The 18,925-nt window shown below is 44.2% G+C and overlaps 1 protein-coding gene across 3 annotated transcripts in view; it reads left to right on the forward strand.

Moving 5' to 3' along the window:
* Positions 1-18,925, forward strand: part of LOC124595638 (acyl-CoA Delta-9 desaturase-like) — a 666,968-nt gene that overhangs the window by 619,965 nt on the left and 28,078 nt on the right. For all 3 annotated transcript variants that reach the window (XM_047134467.1, XM_047134466.1, XM_047134469.1), the window contains 3 exons: positions 8,137-8,342; positions 14,157-14,342; positions 17,556-17,882. In XM_047134467.1, coding sequence (XP_046990423.1) covers positions 8,137-8,342; positions 14,157-14,342; positions 17,556-17,874 — 711 coding nt within the window. In that variant the 3' untranslated portion in view covers positions 17,875-17,882. The remainder of the gene's footprint in view (positions 1-8,136; positions 8,343-14,156; positions 14,343-17,555; positions 17,883-18,925) is intronic.

Raw genomic sequence — 18,925 nt, forward strand, 5'->3', positions numbered from 1 at the left:
GCGGAGCTCGTAGATCACAGCGCCGGCTAGAGGGCGCTGTCGTCGGTGTCGGTGTCGTAGTGCCAACCTAAGAACTTGCACCTACGCCGTGGCATCGTAGCTATCGATACCACACTTTGTGAGAAATATCAAATAACATTGCAGTCCATTATGGTCCCACAAAGCCTTTGATCGACCAAAATCCTCTCTGAAGCAAGGTTATTTTTGAACTTTCCACTAGAGTTTCCGCGTTGCCTCCTGCATCTCGTTATCGAGCGCAACTGGACGAGCAGTCGCACTGTACAGCGCGCAAAAACCAACTTGACATGCATCTGTGCAGGCAGCGCGGTACTGGACAGGACAACGGTAGTTGTGGGGTTTCCATTGGGTATTGCCACCGTGTGGTAGGAGAGGTGTAGTTCAACCGCTGAAACTTAATCACCAGCAGCACTTCTAACAAGGGAATAGTCCAATCCGATATATCGAAACATGCCCTCAATTTTTTTATCCAGAAAGAACACATCGAAAGAAAGCCCATGTCAAAATTGTAGTTCCAAAGACGCATTGCAAGTGTTTTTAAGCAACATTTAAAGTTGCCAAATTCGTAGCGCGCCAGGCATCTGGAGAAATGTACAACAGTACCGAAGCTGCAGTAGACTTCGCATCCACACCATGGCAGGTGTACCGCGGCAGCAAATAGATAACATGACTCAGCGCGATCGTAATTTGTAAAGTAAATATCAGTTTTCGTTCATAGTTTCTCTGAAACAACTGTCCGCAGTTACTGTTCACTCAGATTTTGCGACTCATTTAATATCTAAAATAATAACCAGTTGCTTTTGTGGTTGAGTAACTGTCAACAATGGAGAAAAAAATACTGAATTAATATTCATTGTGTTAATGCTTAATGTTAAGCAGTGTGCAAACCCGTTTTTGCTTCGTAAAATCTCACTGTGAATAGCGTATATGGAAGAAAGACTGAAACGAACTAATAAATGCCTGCCAAATTGAAACTCACTGAACAGTGAATGAAAAACTGTCCGAAAGATTTACGCTACAGAGTAGCCACAAAGTTCCATAACCTCCATTAATCACCAACATAAACCGCTAAACATAATAACATGAACAACAGTTCTTTAGAGGAGTTTTCTTGAGCTATGAAACATGTAGAGTTGCTCATGAGATGCAGTGGAACATTACCAGTGGAGACCTACGAGACTATGCCCTCCGAATCGCAGTTGAGGAGGACATCGCTGATTTCAAGTTCTCATCGAACTGGTTAAGCACATTCACTCCGGAACCGCGCTGCTGCTACGGTCGCAAGTTCGAATACTGCCTCGGGCATAGATGTGTGTGTAGTCCTTAGGTTAGTTAGGTTTAAGTAGTTCTAAGTCTAGGAGACTGATGACCTCAGATGTTAAGTCCCATAGTGCTTAGAGCCATTTGAACCATTTGCAAAGATTCGATGTTCCTTGCAAGTGCTGTATATCGCAGTAACTATTGTTTCTCATGTTACTATGATCTTTATCATTCTGATTTGTACTCTGCGCGTAGGATACACATTATGCTTGCTTCACAAACAGATAAAATAATACAAATAAAATAACTGTACTAATTTGATCGAAAGTTCTTGTGTATCCATTTTTTCAATCTCTTAAGCAAATTTTTATTGATTATGAAAATAATAAATTAATCAGTCAATAATGACAGTTTGCACAGTCATAATAATAAAGTGCAAAGAAAAAATAAGAAGTGCAGGCAGGGATATTCGATCCGTGAACCTCGCGCACTTCCAGTTGACCTCTTAACACTCTCGTATGCGGACTTTTTGAGTACTAGCGACCGTACAAAATAAATAGGGCTAATATTTTCAGACTCGATTTTCTCGAAAATGGTTGAGAGTTGCATCTTCTTGTTTAAATATGTTGAAGTGGTAGTCGCCCTATACATTTCTTCAATATGAATGAAATAGGTGAGGGGAAGTTCATACAGTCCCCTCGTAAGTGACCTTACTGTTTCACGAGTGTAGTAATAATCAGAAAATGTCTGCTATCAGTCGTGTAGATACACTGCAGTGTAATTTTAACATAAACCATCAAATTCCGTACGTCTTTAATATATGGATAAGAAGTGAATCGAATATTCACGGAATTCAGCTGACTTTGTACTAAACATTCTTTTTTCAAACGTATTAATAGTGCTGTATACATACATTGGAGACGGTAGAAAATTTAGACTTGATGACGGAAGCATCAGTGATGCAATTACACAGCAGGCTGGATATGGCGTCAGCAATGCTGAGATGTATAAAGTGCCTTTTGAGTGTCCAAATTACTCGGGCATTGTGTGCCTATGGGAATGTACTGAGTGTCACAAATGACAAATGATCCTCTGCGTATAGGTTCTTCTGCATCGATTCGGACATAAGAACCATTAGGATCGATGTGAGAAAGCCTGTGCCATGCTATTTGACCATAGGAAGAGACAGGGGTTTTGCGTCGTGTAGTGGCCAGCCGCAGACCCGTTCTGTTTGCGGATCGCGCCATCACTTGCGTAATAACTGCCCTTCCGGAGGCCGGAAGCGCGAGTATCTAGGTCGGTGAAGTAAGTGTGGGGCCAGGAAGCGCTGCGTCTACTAGTGCCTATATGTTAGCATTTAAGACAAATGGGGTAGAAACTATTTGATAACGATACACAGTGCACAAACCACAGCTGACCGTAGGCACGTGGAAGCGTCTACTACGAACACAACTGATACAAGCAGTGTCAGCTCAGCGCCAGACAATAAGAAAAGTTAACTCGAGAATCCGGAAATAGTAGCGCTAACAAACGGAGATGAGAATGTTCCTCCAATCACCGACAATCAAACACGTGCAGTGGAAATGGATGTGGTCCCATATCCAGCTGCCAAAACCGACAACAAGAGTAGAGAAACAACGGAACCCAGAACGGACACAAATGCAGGTTTATCAGCCACTTGCAGGAACTCCTCGCGAATCAAACAGAAAAGTCTCAGGATCCTGAAATCATTTCCACGATGCAGAAGCGTCTTTGGGAAGAAAGTAACAGATTACAAGCTCTACTAGGAAAGGCGGAAAATGATAGGGGAACCTCCGCCCCCCCCCCCCCCCTCCCACCGACAAGAGAAATTCCAAAGAACATACAAAACTACGAAAGCATAATCAGCCCCAAAGGGTGGTAAGATTCGTGGCAGACGGCAACTCCGGAAGCGTCTCAGATGGCGTAGTTCCCAGTCAACAGTCTTTCAGTTGTGCGGATGATGTGGAGACACAGCATTATTAATGTCCACTCCATGAAACGAATGTTACCAAGAAATGAGAACAGAGTTGTTTCTTTTTACAAGTTGCATAGCGGCTTAGTAGCAATATAGCTGTCACCCAGTCTGATAATATAAACCATGATAACTACACTCCTGGAAATTGAAATAAGAACACCGTGAATTCATTGTCCCAGGAAGGGGAAACTTTATTGACACATTCCTGGGGTCAGATACATCACATGATCACACTGACAGAACCACAGGCACATAGACACAGGCAACAGAGCATGCACAATGTCGGCACTAGTACAGTGTATATCCACCTTTCGCAGCAATGCAGGCTGCTATTCTCCCATGGAGACGATCGTAGAGATGCTGGATGTAGTCCTGTGGAACGGCTTGCCATGCCATTTCCACCTGGCGCCTCAGTTGGACCAGCGTTCGTGCTGGACGTGCAGACCTCGTGAGACGACGCTTCATCCAGTCCCAAACATGCTCAATGGGGGACAGATCCGGAGATCTTGCTGGCCAGGGTAGTTGACTTACACCTTCTAGAGCACGTTGGGTGGCACGGGATACATGCGGACGTGCATTGTCCTGTTGGAACAGCAAGTTCCCTTGCCGGTGTAGGAATGGTAGAACGATGGGTTCGATGACGGTTTGGATGTACCGTGCACTATTCAGTGTCCCCTCGACGATCACCAGTGGTGTACGGCCAGTGTAGGAGATCGCTCCACACACCATGATGCCGGGTGTTGGCCCTGTGTGCCTCGGTCGTATGCAGTCCTGATTGTGGCGCTCACCTGCACGGCGCCAAACACGCATACGACCATCATTGGCACCAAGGCAGAAGCGACTCTCATCGCTGAAGACGACACGTCTCCATTCGTCCCTCCATTCACGCCTGTCGCGACACCACTGGAGGCGGGCTGCACGATGTTGGGGCGTGAGCGGAAGACGGCCTAACGGTGTGCGGGACCGTAGCCCAGCTTCATGGAGACGGTTGCGAATGGTCCTCGCCGATACCCCAGGAGCAACAGTGTCCCTAATTTGCTGGGAAGTAGCGGTGCGGTCCCCTACGGCACTGCGTAGGATCCTACGGTCTTGGCGTGCATCCGTGCGTCGCTGCGGTCCGGTCCCAGGTCGACGGGCACGTGCACCTTCCGCCGACCACTGGCGACAACATCGATGTACTGTGGAGACCTCACGCCCCACGTGTTGAGCAATTCGGCGGTACGTCCACCCGGCCTCCCGCATGCCCACTATACGCCCTCGCTCAAAGTCCGTCAACTGCACATACGGTTCTCGTCCACGCTGTCGCGGCATGCTACCAGTGTTAAAGACTGCGATGGAGCTCCGTATGCCACGGCAAACTGGCTGACACTGACGGCGGCGGTGCATAAATGCTGCGGAGCTAGCGCCATTCGACGGCCGACACCGCGGTTCCTGGTGTGTCCGCTGTGCCGTGCGTGTGATCATTGCTTGTACAGCCCTCTCGCAGTGTCCGGAGCAAGTATGGTGGGTCTGACACACCGGTGTCAATGTGTTCTTTTTTCCATATCCAGGAGTGTACATAGACCCTGCTTTAACTCCCCCTTCATACTGCTGTCATGCACCAGTTAATACCAAACTTTGCCGACAAAAGTATTGTGTAGCAACGCTAAATTTCTGCAGAACGCAAAGAGAAAGTAAACTAAAATGAGTACAGCAATATTTATAAGCAGTAGCGTCGATATAGCGCAAGAGCAAGAAGTGATTTCAGGACAAAGGGGTAAAATAAATGCATATGCAACAATACAAAACTTCTGTATGGCTGCAGCGCTGGACTGCTACAGTGATCAAATAAGGCACTGAAGTGACTCAAGTCAAGCTGCTTGGCACTGGTCGCGGCCTATGTTCTGTAACAGACGGAATACGCATTGCTAAAATACACGCCCCCTCCGAAATCAAAACAGGGAACTATGGAAACATTTCTATAAAACTGAAATACTCATCTTACTAAGATCTCCTCATAACGACGTTTTAGAACTGGCGAGTTTAGCTATGTTCGTCGCCGAAAGATCAGACCCCGAGCTGCAACAATAGCGAAGAATTTGCCTAGCTTATTAACAATCTAAATAGAAGGGACACCCGGGAGGTGTGTCAAGACGGCACCCCCGGGTACCGACCTATCACCAAGCACGTTAGTGCGCAATTTCATATCCCGCAACAAATTGTCTACAGTCAATTGAACAGAAATTTCGCCTCTATGTTTTTTGGGTCATAGCGCTTCTGCAAAATAACTCTGTATAGCCAGAATATTGATAGGGGCCGAAGCTTATGGAAACGCAACACACCGGTCCTACGTCGTAAAAAAAAAAAAGGTACGCCGTAGCTGGGAACAATGCAGAAGGCAAATGAATAGCTACACAAATATAACACAGTGGTGTACAAAATGCACTAAGCGAAAATGCAGAAGAACATTAATGCATTCAGCTAGTACAATACGCGAACAGAGCAGTACAAAAGAATTTGTTCCACGCCCAGAGAGATTTGTACAGGAAAAATGGTATCACTAAGTACTCGAATGGCATTAAGAAAATAAAGGCGCAAATTGTGAAACTTCCAGAGAAGCAAATATTTGGATACCAGGTGTGAGCCAGAGAACGTTTCATGATGCAAGCCGAAATCTCTACTTACTACGTCGTCCAAGGAAGGCGTAGCGCGAAGACAACATTAACAGCCGAAATGAAAACATCTGAATGTAGAACTATCGAGACCCAGCGAGGAATCCTGAGGGCAGTGGAAGAATATCTGTGACCTAATTATACGCAGAAGAACCAACAGACTAAAATGAAGCCGAAAAATTGATAAAATTTCTTCAAGGAGATGATGTTAGCGAAGAGGAAAACGAAGCAAATCTCAGAGCAAGAGGTGTTTCACATCATCAAAAAGAGCCCCAAGAAAAATACGCTGGGCCCTGATGTCTTGCCCATCGAATTTTATATGGAATATTGGGAAATGCTGAAAAATCCATTTACGGAAATGTGTAATGACATGCTACATACGAGTGATGTTCGCGCTGAAATTCGAGAAGGGTTTATGGCCGTGATCCCTAAAGAAGCTGAAAAGGAAAATGTCGAAAAATATATACCATTAACCCCACTTAACTCCGATTTTAAGATAGGGTTATTTATCCGAATAATTGCGGGAAGAATGAAACTCTTAGCAGACAAACGTGTGGGCAAATATCAGACCTGTGTTGGAAACAGACTTTCTGTCATTCATACTCTAACCAAAGTCAGAGATGCTGTAGCAGTTTTGCGTGCTGCTAACGTCAAATCGGCAATTTGTTGCTTGATTCCACAAAGCATTTGACCGTGTGAACCATCATTACCTAAATAAGACTGGAAAAAATGGGGTTGTGTCAGGAGTATGGCAATTTCATCCAAACGGTAATACATTAGGCTTTGTCAAGAGTTCAGATGGACAGAATCATATGCAAATCTATCAATATCAACCGTTCGGTTTGACAGGGCTGTCCGCTGTCCATATTATTATTCACCTGCGCATTACAGCGCTTACTTACAGCTGTTCCCCGAGAAACTACTGGGCTGCCATATCAAGGAGAAAAACTGAATTAACACTGATGACGTCAACTTAACAAACATGTGGGAACTACTAACTTGGTAGTTACTGCAAAGCCATTAATGCATCATTAAACATACCAAAATCTAGAACTAGGAACGCGGAGCCTGACGCAAATCGTATTATAACTGACTGGACAGAAGCCTCTGACACTATGAAAATACCTACTATGCCTGCATTTCACAAAACCCCTGCAGCGAGCTAGCGCCATCAACTGGAGAATAGGGTTCGGAGCTATACGTGGACAATTGTAAAGAAACTGCCACAGGTAACTCAATACCATTTAAAAGCTATAGTGTAACAATTATGTGGCGCTGTCCAAAATATGGTATAGAGCACACATATTTCTCGTGCCAGTGGGAATACTACGTAGAATGAAAATGGCTGTTGGTCTGTGCAGAACAGTGAAGTACTGAAAATTCCACACAATATGATGCAGATGTCCTATGAAAGAGGAGGATGACAACTTGATAATATCATTAAATATCAGAGCAAAATGCCTGGCCAACCTCTTGCACAATGTGCTTCATTATCATCAACACTTTCAAAGAGCCTTACAACGAGATACACGCACCAAGCTGAGAAGCGCCAGATCGTGTAAGCCTCATCAGTGCCCGAATTAGACACCTACGCAATTCTTTGTAGACTATAGTTATATAGAAAAATCAGTTGCAGGAAATCCAACGATTAGGAAGAGATACAATCAGTATACCCAACGTGACCATTTATTTTTTTCTCTGTTGGTCCAGTATGGACAGGGGACATCGGCTGGTTAAGTAATTGTCAATGTCAATGAAATTCACCGACAGCCGTGTAACTTTAGATGTCATTTCATTTTATTTTGAACACTACCAATGTCAGCATGTCATTATGCCATCTTCAGGCCCCTGCATAATAAAAGAGTACAGATGTAGTGTATATCAGACGTACGAAGCAAGCTTACATAAGGTGACTGGTAATTATAACAGCGCCTAAAGCTTAAAACTGGAAGTAGTGGCGTTAAACCAAAGCTCTTTGTGCATCCAATAGAACAGACTAAAACATATGTACATGTTCGTTAGTGATAAAACTATTTAACACCTATGTCATACGTCCCGCGTTGATTTCTTCTGTTATTTAACGCGTTGTTGCTTGTCTATCACCTGTGTTTGTGCATATCGCTATCCCGTGACTTTTCTCCTCAGCGAATGATGCCTCAGTTCGCAGTGTGTGATGTTTTACCAGATACCTTTTTGATCACGGCTGTGCAGAGACACGTGTACCAGTGGGCGCTGGACCACCGGGTGCACCACAAGTTCAGCGAGACGGACGCGGACCCGCACGATGCGCGCCGCGGCTTCCTGTTCTCGCACGTGGGGTGGCTCGTGCTGACGCCGCACCCAGCCGTCACCGAGAACCGCGCCAAGGTCGACATGTCCGACCTGGAGGCCGACCCCATCGTCATGTGGCAGAAGCGGTGAGTCACCACACAGGAACAGATTTACGCATAGGAAGGTACGCTGTCAGAGGGCCAAATGGCACGGAATGAGGAAAGTGCCCCGTGCGCATGCCCAACACAGCTAGCCAAGTCATTGAGGCGAACGTCAGCCGTCTCATTGCTAGCCTGGTTACTGGGGGTAGTTCAGGCTGCAGGCATTGGTTCCCGCTAAAGTGATTACAGTTTGTTCAAGATGTCCTGACCAAGTTTTCTCGGGGGTTAAGGGAGCGGTGAAAGCAAGATATGCTGAGCAAAGCCCAACACACGGACAACCACGGGGACTTACGGTGCTGAGGGAACATGCTGCACTTTCCACATGTAGTTTTGTCACTACAAACGTGTTCATTGGTGAGTCACGGCACCCAGATCATTTCGTAGCGGTGTGGCCCGAAGCCGAGTGACTTCTACCGGCTTCAGCCGGTCGAGAACTAGGCAGTCTTTGTTCAGGACGTTGTGAAGAAACAGCAGGAGCTGCTGCGACTTTTCATGGTGCGCGAATATCGCCTGATATAGGGTGTCAAATGTAGAAGGCACCGGGAGCACTGAGACCTCATTCGGCACTTGGGTTTCGGTGCATTTGATCCCCCCCTCTCTCTCCTCTCTCACTCACTCACACACACACACACACACACACACACACACACACACAGCCGCGCGGGATTAGCCGAGCGGTCTCGGGGCTGCAGTCATGGACTGTGCAGCTGGCCCCGGCGGAGGTTCGAGTCCTCCCTCGGGCATGGGTGTCTGTGTTTGTCCTTAGGATAATTTAGGTTAAGTAGTGTGTCAGCTTAGGGACCGATGACCTTAGCAGTAGGTAAGACCCATAGGATTTCACACACATATAACACACACACAAAAGAAACTGCTTGTGAATTGAAACCATGAAAGACAAGCCAGTATTTGGCTCATTGTTGATTCCAGTTGGAAGACGATTGTTAATGCTGTTGATAGCATCTGGTGTACAGTTGTGCTCCGCATGTATTCGTGTACAAGTTGATATTGCTTTGGTTGACAGTTGCTGAAAATAAGTCTCGACAATATTATTTCGAGGAATGGTGCTGACTATCTAGGTTAATGTTATGTATATAATTTCACGTTAATATATGAAGATTCCATTAAAAATGGGATAAATCACATTTTGCACATTTTTCAGGAGAGGAAATTTGAACATTCAAGATTACAAAGAGATATTTAAAACACTCCAGTCGAATGTAACCAATATAATTAGGACGACTGTAAAGGAAGCACATTAGAAAAAAATACAAATTAAATTATATGAGAAAAAATAAAGAAATAAAGTACCTCTTTGCCACAAAAAGAACGTGGTAAATTCACCACATTGTGGTAGACTTTTGTCCCTTCCTTCTGTTGTTTAGCTGATACAGTATATAGCAAAGGTAGATTTCTTTGAGAGTCCATGCTTATTGCTTCATTTTTTGCTATCTTTTACTTTATTTTCTCTCTTTTCGCTTTCATGAGTAAAATATAGTAACCTGTAGCCTATGAACGAAGTACTTTAATTTTATTTGTGATTTCTAACTTTCCTTTTTCAGAGATATTTGGTAAAGCTTTGCATTCTGATCTTTTGATTCTGCCTGAAATTTATCACATGTTAAGCAGGTATCAGAATGTGGGTCTGCCACTCCACTCCTTTTCACATTCGTCAGACATCAGTAAAAACACCCTGTGAGTGCGTTAGCATCCCTAAAATAAATTTAAGGGGTAGGAGTGGACCCCTATTCTACGACAGAGTACATCGGTGTTTGGGTGTACAAAATTGGTTTATTAACTGTATTATTGTGAATAAAACACATTGGTTTACATAAGAGTGTGACATGACAATTTCAGGACAATTGTCAAGATAACGTATTATATCCTAATTAGAGGAAATAACACTGAACACAACAATATCAAATTTAAATAGAGGGTTCTCTATAAGTTTTTCCTTACATCTAGACAGTGAAGCACTGCCTGAGTTGCCCAATATTACGTCAAATCATCCGATTCCAAGTCTTAAGATTGGTACTATCTAGGACGGCAGTCAAGTCTACGGAGGATGGTTAGTCTCTGTGACAAGAAATGCAAAATATTACTCAAGGTTGTTTGCATTCACAGTAGTCGCAAGCTAGTGATCCAATATTTTTACGCCTCTGCCAGTGGCATTTACTTTTAGCTGCAACGTGTTGTCGGCTGTCTGGCTGCTGTCACCCTCTGAAAATCCTATATAAAGCTAATCAAAATCCTAGCTAAATTTATCAGCTGAAACACTCAGTAGGCGAGAAAACATGCACTCATTCCTAGCCTGGAAAATATGGCACTGATGGCATAGATGGAGCAGCGTGTGTACTTCAACGCCCTCTCAGTTCTTGCAAGGACAATTAACTGCGTGGCTGTTTCGTTTCGCCACTATTGGAGCTGAACGACTCTTCAGCTAATTTCTAGTTGAATGTCAGCCAAAGCGAATGCAGTGTTCACACAAAATTCCTCTTTTTTCCTTCTTGCAGAGTGTGGTGCGCCCTGTTCTACACTTAATGCTGGTTCACAGGAGAGTCCACGATTTTTCGGTATTCTGTCTTTCATAGCAAACTGTCCCTCACCTGTGTCCTTTTGCACTTCCCGTCACATCTTTTTAGACCAATGGGAGCATTCCTTTCATCTCATGGAAAATACCCACCAATCGCAAAGGGCGTACCTTCAAACTACGCTACAATCTCGCCATTTCTAATCCCTCCGAGTTTATTTCAGCCAACCGGACATTTTGTGCTCGCTCCTGACGCCTAAAAGTTACACGCATACATCACAAGAGCACCACAGACCTTTCACGTGATCAGAAAATGTGACTCTGTTTAACTGCGTTTCAGGCCTTTTTTTATCCATCTGAAAATTCCCCAAAGCATTTTTTTAAGCATCTCTTCCAGTAGCTTTTTTTGTGCTCGTTGACATGCAGGATTTGGTTTACTGTGTTAATACCATCGATTCGAGTGTCATACCTTTTTGTGCTATATTCAGTACATTTTGAAGGGCAAATCTGCTCACTATCACCGAAGTATGTCATGTGACATGTCAATCTACCTGTTACGATGTATAGAATCTCATGTAAGGTGCGAAATTAACATTCACTCAAGCTGCTACTTTACACGGGTACCAAATTGAAGTTACTGTTGAATGTTTTCCAGGATCTTTCATATGCAAGAGGCAGTTCAGGATATTTTTCTTTGTATAACTTATGGCATTTTTTATTGATTGTTCTTCTGGAACGAAAATTCTGTCTGTCTTTCCCTTGTCATAGTGGTTCTTGCTTCCCTCGAATGCACGTATGTGTTTTGTAATGGATGCCTTTTCTCTGGATAATTTCCAAGAGTGTTTAGCATGCATACCCATTTTGTCTTTTGGACAGTCAGCAATCTGCACTTTTTTATTCTGTGCAAAGCAATGAAGACCTTTTGGGAAACAAGAATTTCACTCATGTTATCATTTCGTTTGATTATTACAATGTATTGGAATGAGCAAACTCTACCACTGGAATCGCCATGCCTAGCCCTTCCACAAGCAATTAATATCACAGAAGTTAAGCCGATTAAATAGGAACATTGATCATTCCAGTTACCTAACAAATTCGTGGGGCTTCATTTCTTTGAAACCCCAAACAACGATCATTTACAGTCACTGCCTAACACATTAAACATTGACCTAGGTCCCTACAAACATTACTCATTCCGCCACAATTTTTTTCTCTTTTTACCTTATTGATTAACAGATGGTTTCTCACCTTCAACTTGTTACGAACCACACAGGTCAAAGATCCTAAAGGAAACACACATTTACCATACCGAAAACTGAACACTATAACAACAAGGAAACAATACAGAATAAGAAACAACCGATCACGTTTGCAGTCGCTACTCATCTGATCTAACTGGTGCAATGTGAAGAGTGGAAGCAAACCTTGGACTTTTGGTACATTCTTTCCCTGAGCAGACTGACTGAGAACGTCCTTCCTTTACCACTAACAGCAGAACACTTTTTACCTCGGTGAGTTGCCATGCTATTTGGACCATCAGAATGAGCCATAGCTCATCTCGTAATTAAACGGACTTTTACCCCGTTTTTCCGTGGGCCGTCATACGTTTACTTCAGCAGCAAAATGTATAAATGCTGTGTTAGATGTTGCAGTTATTTTTAGTGCAGTCTTGATCATCGTGTTTATAACTTTATACTGCCTTACGCATTTCGGCCTAAAGCCGTTCTCAAAGGTTCTACAAGAGAACTTTATGAAAGGGTTTCAGTAAAAGTACATTATTGCACTTGCATGAAACGTACTTCGTACTAACTGACGAAACAGACACTCGGTGAATAATATTTAGTTATTTATTTACACGTCATGTTCCATAAGACCAAAAAGTGGAGCAACTCTCCAAAGTCATGGAACGTGTCAGTACATGAAATCGCAACATAAAAGTAATAATAGATAAAAATAAAATGTTTATTAACCCAAAAAAGTCAATCCATAAGTTTTAGTTAACGCAATCAAACATTACAACAAGAATCAGCTTAATTTCTCAAGGAACTCCTCGATAGAATAGAAGGAGTGACCCACGACCCGTTCCGGATTTGGGAATGGATGTCGGCCGTTTATATTACTGTTACGTATATGTACCGCTATTCAGGGAGACTATGCTACTATAATCACCTCTCGTGTATTCGATAAAGTCTGCTCCGTAATTGAAGACATGGTTACTTAGGGAAACCGTGCCCACATTTGGCACATTGAAAAGCCCTACCCTTGCTAACCCACGCCTGCCCACAGATCACACATGTGGTATACCTAGTGTCCCAGGAGGAATGGTTGATATTCAGGGATATGACAGGAACGAAGCAAATAAAGTCTAGTAAACATGTCTCTAAAACACATACCTTACGAGCTATGAGCTTCTTCATCTCGATATTGTGAAACAAATCGCGTCTGCGTATTTTGATAAGTGGTAGTACGGCCCAAAGCAAGAAATAAAGTCCGTAAACGTGGTCTCTAAAGTGCTTATCTTAAGAGCTATGAGTACTTGTTCATCTTCGTTCCTTTAAAACACAGCTCTTCTACTGAACAGATGCTTATAACTCTTAAGTTATACGTTTTGGAGCTCATGTTCACTAGGCAATTTTTTCTCGTTTTGGTCCATACAACCTCCTCCCGAAATATGGAAAGCAAATGCTTATCGTAGCAGAAATCTTTTTTCACAATATTGAATATGAAGAAGTGCTCATAGTTGGTAATGCATGCATTTTAGGGCCCATGTTTAGTAGACTTTTTTGCTTTGAGTGATTGTTACAGTCATATCCCTAAATTCTCCATGGGACACCTTCTATAGTACAACTCTCACTGTTCGTATTATACTCTATACATCTGTATTAAACTGTTTTTATTTCAAGTAAATTTAATTTGTAAGGAGAATCGACTGTGTGTATAGGAGAAGTTGTGAACTTATGGGAGATTTTTATTTTGAACACATTAAGCCCGTGCTTTGTGTCTTATTGACCATGTTCCGTTTCATGTAGGCGAGTTGTGAATGCTGGCTTCTAGTGTTTATTTGATCAAAGTGATGATAGGTACTCATCATACGTAACGTCAAATTCGTCCAATTTCTCGTAAGTAAAAAATATTGTCTTAGATATGAAATGTGGAGCGTATTACAATGAAAGATTTACGTGTAATGACTTCAGTACTTCCCTCACTCCGCATTAGTTCCGTTCGCGACTACAATCACATCCACATGTATGCCTGAAACATATTTTCTACAGGCTGTACGTGCCGCTGTTCGCCCTGCTCGTAGTCGTGTTCCCGGTGTGGGTGCCTTGGTATTTCTGGGATGAGACGCTCTGGAGGTCATTCTTCGTGCTCTTCAACTTCCGGTTCGTCCTCACACTCAACATCGCCTTCCTCATCAACAGCGTGGCGCACATGTGGGGCAACAGGCCTTACGACAAGTGAGTATCCAATTCAAGTTCTTTTCTCGCTTTCATACACTGTGCTTCTACTTTGCACTTTTGAAAATTAACTTTACGCTTCATTTTCATGGCGAGCTTGTTTCAACTGTTACCATAGCAAAGTTCTATTGCAAGATGTCTCCTAGACTTCCAAGAAACTTTGGTCATCTGTTGGCTATTAGTAGCACAAGACTCAATGTCCAGAAATACAGTGCCAGCACAGGGAAAAAAACTGGCTACACCAAAACGAAAGCCAGAACAATGAAACTTAAGTCTATAAGGTCCGTCTCTACGACTAAATAAAGGTCTGTGTGTTTGTCTGTGATACGTGTTTCGCTTGTTCTGTCATTTATCAAGTTGCCGTTCCTGTTCCTAACGAAGAAGTCTGGACTCTGAATTCCACGTTTCTGATTTTTGATGCACTGGAAAAATTTTCGACTTTATGTTGTCGCTCTCTGTCTCAATTCGTTCGGATAAACTGGTTAGATATATTCTCATCTCTGTTCGTAGGATTCGCTTCGTCTCTCTTCTGTTGTTGATAAAATGTTCCCTTTTCTGCTCATTCTTACTGTCCTCCAGTCACTTCTCCCTCATCTTCCTCCTCTTTTCTGTGGCCTTCTGGGATGTCTCGTTGAACCACTTTCTTTTCGTCATTCCCTCCCTTCTTCCCAACGTATCCTCCGCAAACCTTAGTACAGCGGATTTAACTTCATTCCACTTTTCCTCCATGTCCTCTCTTACTTCCTGGTTTTCTAGGGCCTCAGAGGTTTTTTGATTTCTGTAGCATATTGTTCTTTAATTGCACTTTCTCGCAGTTTCCCAACATTCAAAGCATGTTCTAGTGTCTCCTTCTTTTTATAGTGCGTGTAGGTGAACTTCATTTCAAGTCTACACACAACGAGGATGTGGTTTGATGCACAGTCGGCTCCTCTAAACGACACGACGTCCGTGACTACGGCTGTAGCGCTGGTCTACCAAGATATGATCTATCTCGTTGGTAGTTCTTCCATCCGGTTAGCACCAGGTCCCCTTATCTTAGGTCCTTTGAGCTAACTAAGTTGATCATCCTCTGACCATTCTCATTTGTCTCGCCATGCAACCTGCACCTTCCTAAAGTTGGTTTATAGATTTATCCTTTTCCTACTTTTCTTTTAATTCTCCCAGAAGTATCTTGATGTTTCTGTTTAGTGTGCTCTCAATTGTTTGCTGTATTTGATAATGGAAACTTTTCCTTTTCTTCATCTGTTTTACACTACTGGCCATTAAAATTGCTACACCAAGAAGAAATGCATGTGATAAACGGGTATTCATTGGACAAATATATTGTACTAGAACTGACATGTGATTACATTTTCACGCAATTTGGGTGCATAGATCCTGAGAAATCAGTACCCAGAACAACCAACTCTGGCCGTAATAACGGCTTTGATACACCTGGGCATTGAGTCAAACAGAGCTTGGATGGCGTGTACAGGTACGGCTGCCTATGCAGCTTCAACACGATACCACAGTTCATCAAGAGTAGTGACTGCTCGGCCACCATTGACAAGACGTTTTCAGTTGGTGAGAGATCTGGAGAATGTGCTGGCCAGGGCAGCAGTCGAACATTTTCTGTATCCAGAAAGGTCCGCACAGGACCTGCAACATGCGGTCATGCATTATCCTGCTGAAATGTAGGGTTTCCTAGGGATCGAATGAAGGGTAGAGCCACGGGTCGTAAGACATCTGAAATGTAACGTCCACTGTTCAAAGTGCCGTCAATGCGAACAAGAGGTCACCGAGACGTGTAACCAATGGCACCCCATACCGTCACGCCAGGTGTTACGCCAGTATGGCGATGACGAATACACGCTTCCAATGTGCGTTCACCGCGATGCGGTGCGACCATCATGATGCTGTAAACAGAACCTGGATTCATCCGAAAAATGACGTTCTGCCATTCGTACACACAGGTTCGTCGTTGAGTGCACCACCGCAGGCGCTCCTGTCTGTGAATCAGCGTCAAGGGTAACCGCAGCCATGTTCTGCGAGCTGATGGTCCATGCTGCTGCAAACGTCATCGACCTGTTCGTGCAGATGGTTGTTGTCTTGCAAACGTCCCCATCTGTTGACTCAGGGATCGAAACGTGGCTGCATGATCCATTACAGCCATGCGGATAAGATGCCTGTCATCTCGACTGCTAGTGATACGAGGCCGTTGGGATCCAGCACGGCGTTCCGTATTACCCTCCTGAACCCACCGATTCCATATTCTGCTAACAGTCATTGGATCTCGACCAACGCGAGCAGCAATGTCGCGATACGATAAACCGCAATCGCGTTAGGCTACAATCCGACCTTTACCAAAGTCGGAAACGTGATGGTACGCATTTCTCCTCCTTACACGAGGCATCACAACTACGTTGCACCAGGCAGCGCCGGTCAACTGCTGCTTGTGTATGAGAAATCGGTTGGAAACTTTCCTCATGTCAGCACGTTGTGGGTGTCGCCACCGGAGCCAACCTTGTGTATGCTCTGAAAAGCTAGTCATTTGCATATCACAGCATCTTCTTCCTGTCGGTTAAATTTCGCGTCTGTAGCACGTCATCTTAGTGGTGTAGCAATTTTAATGGCCAGTAGTGTATCTTCCTTCGGGCCGTGAACGGCGATAAGCATTTAGTCTGACATTTGTTTTCCGAGTACTATGTAGAATATTCTTTTGTTAGCAGCTTTGAATTCTTTTACTGAATTTGCTACTTCGTCATGTATTATAAAACCAGAGCAATATTCATGTTAATCTATACATTCCCTATACTGAAGTTTTTATTTTTTATACTACAGACGGAAAAACATGACTGCCTTATGGACAAGGAGGGAAAAGTGCGCTTTAATTGAGCCAACATAGGAATTTTGCGTCCGTCCATTTTCGTAAACAAACAGTGTAGTTATCGAGCCACATACAGCCGACAGCTGCCGATGGAGAATGCTGCAGTCGGAAATCACGTAAGCAGCATGTCTCATGTGACGTGGGTGTTGTGTCTCATGCAGCCGGATTTCCCGTCTGCCGTCAACTTCAGCGGCGTTGTCCGGCGTGAGGACGGCTTCAGTGTGATGTATTCTGGGCACAACTAGTTCTTTTGCCCGACGCAGTAACACGTAGCTTCCTCCCGAGTATCCACGCTACACGAGTGCTTGCCCGCTTAGCGCCTCTAACTACGGCGGCGATGTCTGCAGGCACATCAGCCCGGTGGAGAACGCCGTGGTGTCTGTGGCGGCGCTGGGCGAGGGCTGGCACAACTACCACCACGTGTTCCCCTGGGACTACAAGGCGGCCGAGCTGGGCGCCAGCCCACTCAACCCCACGACCGCCTTCATCGACTTCTTCGCGCGCCTCGGCTGGGCGTACGACCTGAAGACCGTGGCGCCCGACATGGTCCGGCGGCGCGTCGAGCGCTCCGGAGACGGCAGCCACGCGCTGTGGGGGTGGGGGGACCGGGACCTGCCCGCCGACGAGTGGCGGCGACTGTGCGAGGCGGGCGCCAAGCGCCAGTAGCACCAGTGGTACGTCAGCTCCCAGCTCTCTATCCATTTGTGTGTACCGTCCACTGTATTCAGTGCTATGTACTAGGCTTAAGTACAGTGTTTACAAAGAAAAACAATCATGTTCATGTAACACACCAAATCACAGATTACATATGTTGAAGACGATGTATTCACTTATTGAACAGAAGCTGTGATACTGTGGACATTCTCTGCTACATCTTTGACATGAACGTATACAGGATGGTCCATTGATCGTGACCGGCCCAAGTATCTCACGAAATAAGCGTCAAACGAAAAACCTACAAAGAACGAAACTTGTCTATCTTGAAGGGGGAAACCAGATGGCGCTATGGTTGGCCCACTAGATGGCACTGCCATAGGTCAAACGGATATCAACTGCGTTTTTTTTTTTTTTTTAAATAGGAACCCGCATTTTTTACTCATATTCGTGTAGTACGTAAAAAAAATATGTATGTTTCAGTTGGAACACTTTGTTCGCTTTCTGATAGATGGCGCTGTAAGAGCCACAAACATATGGCTCACAATTTTAGACGGACAGTTGGTACCAGGTAGGTTTTTTTAAATTAAAATACAGAACGTAGGTACGTTTGAACATTTTATTTCGGCTGTTCCAATGTGACACATGTACCTTTGTGAACTCATCATTTCTGAGAACGCATGCTGTTACAGCGTGATTACCTGTAAATACCACATTAATGCAATAAATGCTCAAAATGATGTCCGTCAACCTCAATGCATTTGGCAATACGTGTAACGACATTCCTCTCAACAGCGTGTAGTTCGCGTTCCGTAATGTTCGCACATGCACTGACGCATGATGTCAGGCGTTGTCGGTGGATCACTACAGCAAATATCCTTCAACTTTCCCCACAGAAAGAAATCCGGGGACGTCAGATCCGGTGAACGTGCGGGCCATGGTATGGTGCTTCGACGACCAATCCACCTGTCATCAAATTTGCTATCAATACCACTTCAACCGCACGCGAGCTATGTGCCGGACATCCATCAGTTGAAAGTACATCGACATTCTGTCATCCACT

The sequence above is a fragment of the Schistocerca americana genome, chromosome 2, assembly GCF_021461395.2.
Source record: "Schistocerca americana isolate TAMUIC-IGC-003095 chromosome 2, iqSchAmer2.1, whole genome shotgun sequence".
In the NCBI taxonomy this organism is placed as follows: domain Eukaryota; kingdom Metazoa; phylum Arthropoda; class Insecta; order Orthoptera; family Acrididae; genus Schistocerca; species Schistocerca americana.